This window comes from Anastrepha ludens, chromosome Y (assembly GCF_028408465.1).
Source record: "Anastrepha ludens isolate Willacy chromosome Y, idAnaLude1.1, whole genome shotgun sequence".
Taxonomy (NCBI): Eukaryota; Metazoa; Arthropoda; class Insecta; order Diptera; family Tephritidae; genus Anastrepha; species Anastrepha ludens.
The window spans coordinates 3,864,461-3,867,700 of NC_071504.1; the positions used below are offsets into that span (position 1 = coordinate 3,864,461).

Genomic DNA, 3,240 nt, shown 5'->3' on the forward strand with positions numbered 1-3,240 from the left:
ATGCGGGAAGTGTGGAAGAATGACATCCGGTGGGACGAGCCACTGCCAAACAACGTAAACACCGCATGGGAAGGATGGCGTAAACAACTGCCAATGGTCGCCGAATATACCGTCCCTCGATACTATTATCGAAATGGGAAACCTGAAGTTTTGCAGCTCCATGTTTTCGTCGACGCCAGCGAGGATGCCTTTGCCGCGGTAGCCTACTGGAGGTCAACTAATGCCGCCGGTGAGGTTGAAGTCGCATTTATATCTGCAAAAACTAAATGCGCGCCGATGAAGTCATTGACGGTCCCTCGATTGGAGCTTCAGGCAGCTGTATTGGGTACGCGTTTGCTGAATTGCCTACGAGAGGAGCACTCCTTGCACATCGATGACTGCGTCATTTGGAGTGACTCCAAAACAGTGATCCAGTGGCTTCGAAGTGAACATCGACGCTATAAGCCATTTGTGCAGCATCGGATCGCCGAGATATTAGCCACAACTACTACTGCAAACTGGAGATGGCTACCTACCGAGCACAATGTCGCTGATGAGGCTACTCGAGCTAATAACTTTGTCGACTTCAGCTCGTCCGCCCGTTGGTCCTGCGGCCCACCATTTTTGTTACGAGAAGAGCAGTATTGGCCGACAGAGAGCTCTACATGCAATCATCATGAGGAAGCTGACAAGGAACTACGTCCTAAATTCGCCCTTGCAATCGTAAGCTGTACGTTTCTAGACTATAACCGATTCTCTACATTCAGTAAACTGGTGAGAACGACAGCATGGGTCCTGCGATTCATTAACGTTTGCCGCCGCCGTAAACCGCCAGACCGAGGCTATGGGTTGACTGCCAAAGAAGTTGAGACTGCTAAGCTTTGTTTGTGCCGCCTCGTTCAACGCGGTGAATACGCCGAAGAGTTTCAGCACATCGAAAGCGGTCGCAACCTGCCACGCACCAGTTCGCTCATTCAACTTTCGCCGTATATAGACGAAGATGGTGTTCTTCGTGTACGAGGACGCATAGAAGCTGCCAGCTGGCTCCCAATAAGCGCGAGACGCCCTATCATACTACCGCCAAAGCATTGTTTCTCAAATCTGGTCGCCATGCACTACCACGTCAAAATGCATCATCAAAATCTAGAAGCCACTATTTGTGAGATACGTCGCCTTTATTGGGTACCACGCCTCAGGAGTTTGCTGCGCAGTATAGTCGCCAATTGCGCCATTTGTCGCTTAAGAAAAATCCATGCCGTATCGCCATTGATGGGCCCTCTTCCGATTGATAGACTCACTCCTTATGTCAGGCCATTCAGCTATACGGGCCTTGATTACTTTGGACCGATAACAGTAACTGTTCGCCGCGCCAACGAAAAAAGATGGGTGGCGTTATTTACGTGCCTGACAGTCAGGGCTGTGCATCTGGAGTTGGCTCATGACCTCAGCACTGACTCATGCATAATCGTATTGCGCAACTTTATAAATCGTCGCGGCGTTCCCGTACGTGTGAGGTCCGATAATGGGAAGAACTTCGTCGGTGCTGACATGGAAGCAAAGCGCTTCAGTGAAGTCTTCGATTGCAATCGCCTGCAGGGTGAGCTATCGCAAAGGGGCGTAGAGTGGATTTTTAACTCGCCTTTCAACCCGGCAGAGGGGGGCGCTTGGGAACGATTGGTGCAGTGCGTAAAGAGAGTACTACGATGTACTTTGAAGGAAACGTCGCCACGGGAGCACACGCTCAACTGCTTCCTAATCGAGGCGGAAAATATTGTGAATTCTCGGCCGTTGACGCACTTGCCCATCTATGTCAACCAGGAGCAGCCGCTGACTCCAAATGACTTCCTTCTCGGTGAAGCCAACACACCGCGAACTCCGATTGCCAGCGAAGTTCTGGAAACCAAATGCTTTCTTCGACAACAGTGGCGTCTTGCTCGACAACTAAGGGACCATTTTTGGAAACGATGGATAGCGGAATACCTTCCGACATTGACACGCCGGGTGAAGTGGTGCCAAAGAACAAAACCTCTGCAGATAGATGACCTCGTCTTCATATGCGACCCAAATATATCTCGTCGGGACTGGTGTCGAGGCAAGGTGGAACGTTTGTATGCAGGAGCGGATGGTGAGGTCAGACGAGCTGACGTACGCACTTCGAGTGGATTAAAGCGCCGTGCCGTCTCCAAATTGGCAGTTCTGGACGTTGATGATGGTGAATCGGGTTGATTCACGGAGGCGGGAATGTTGTGAACCCCTGATTAGTTGTAAAAATATTGGGAACCCCTGATTACTTGTAAAACGTTGGGAACCCTTGATTAGTTGTAAAAATATTTGGTGTACTATATACTTTATGTATTTGATTCCCGCTAATTCTGTGTATGCGTGTTTGTACACAACTAGTATGTCCGCACAATAGGTAACGGTCAATGCAGAGTTCCTATTTCGTTGTTTCTTGTTCGCGTACATATGTACAAACGCGCATATATAGAATTAGCGCTAAATTTGTATATGAGTACCGCAGTGTGTCCTTCGCCGAATTTGCCGCTGCGTTAATGACTGGTTCGATTTCAGAAATCAGTCGTTAGCCAGCGGAGGGAGGACACACTGCGAAATAAACGCTACAACGCACGGAAAGTTAAATTCGCAATTCCCTCTTTTTTTCACAAGTACAGTTGCTCGAATTTGATCCATCTGGTATGCATCATAACGGGCATGTCTGGATATCAACGGCAGATATTATTATGGAGAGCGCATGTTACAATGTTCTGCTTTGATGATGCCACTCACTTCAAGCTCATTAATAGAACATATTCTATAAAAATATATTATATGTATAAAAAATGTATATATGTATAAATATATTTCGTGTAGCATACGCATACATGAGTGCATGATGTTTGAAAGCGTCATAGTTTGCGTTACTTTGCGCAAACTATTCTTGGAAATTGTTAATTCTTTTATATCATTCCTGTAGGGTATTTTTTTACCACCTACTTTCCGTAATTCCTGACTCGTTTGACTCATGTCAGCGTCGGTTCGGTGAAAAAATAATGTGCTTAAGAAATGTTTAATTTGTTTAAAATGCAGCAAAACACAAACGCGGAAGGAGGAGTTGATTACAAAAATGGAATTGCAAATAATTCCGGACATAACAAAAACGTAATAGTAAATACCGCGTTATAAAAGTGCCCTGTTTCTTCGAACTATTATCGCATTTTATAAATATTGTTAAGTGGAACAACCAGGTTGTAAAAATTTATT

The 3,240-nt window shown here is 46.3% G+C and overlaps 1 protein-coding gene across 1 annotated transcript; it reads left to right on the plus strand.

The window, feature by feature from the left end:
* On the plus strand, positions 1-2,205 carry LOC128870579 (uncharacterized). The gene has a single exon (XM_054113232.1). It carries the CDS (start codon positions 1-3, stop codon positions 2,203-2,205), a length of 2,205 nt encoding a protein of 734 aa, XP_053969207.1.
* Positions 2,206-3,240: the final 1,035 nt, after the last annotated feature.

Excerpts from the sequence above, each read along its gene's own strand:
- LOC128870579 (XM_054113232.1), top strand. The coding sequence starts at position 1 with ATGCGGGAAGTGTGGAAGAATGACATCCGGTGGGACGAGCCACTGCCA.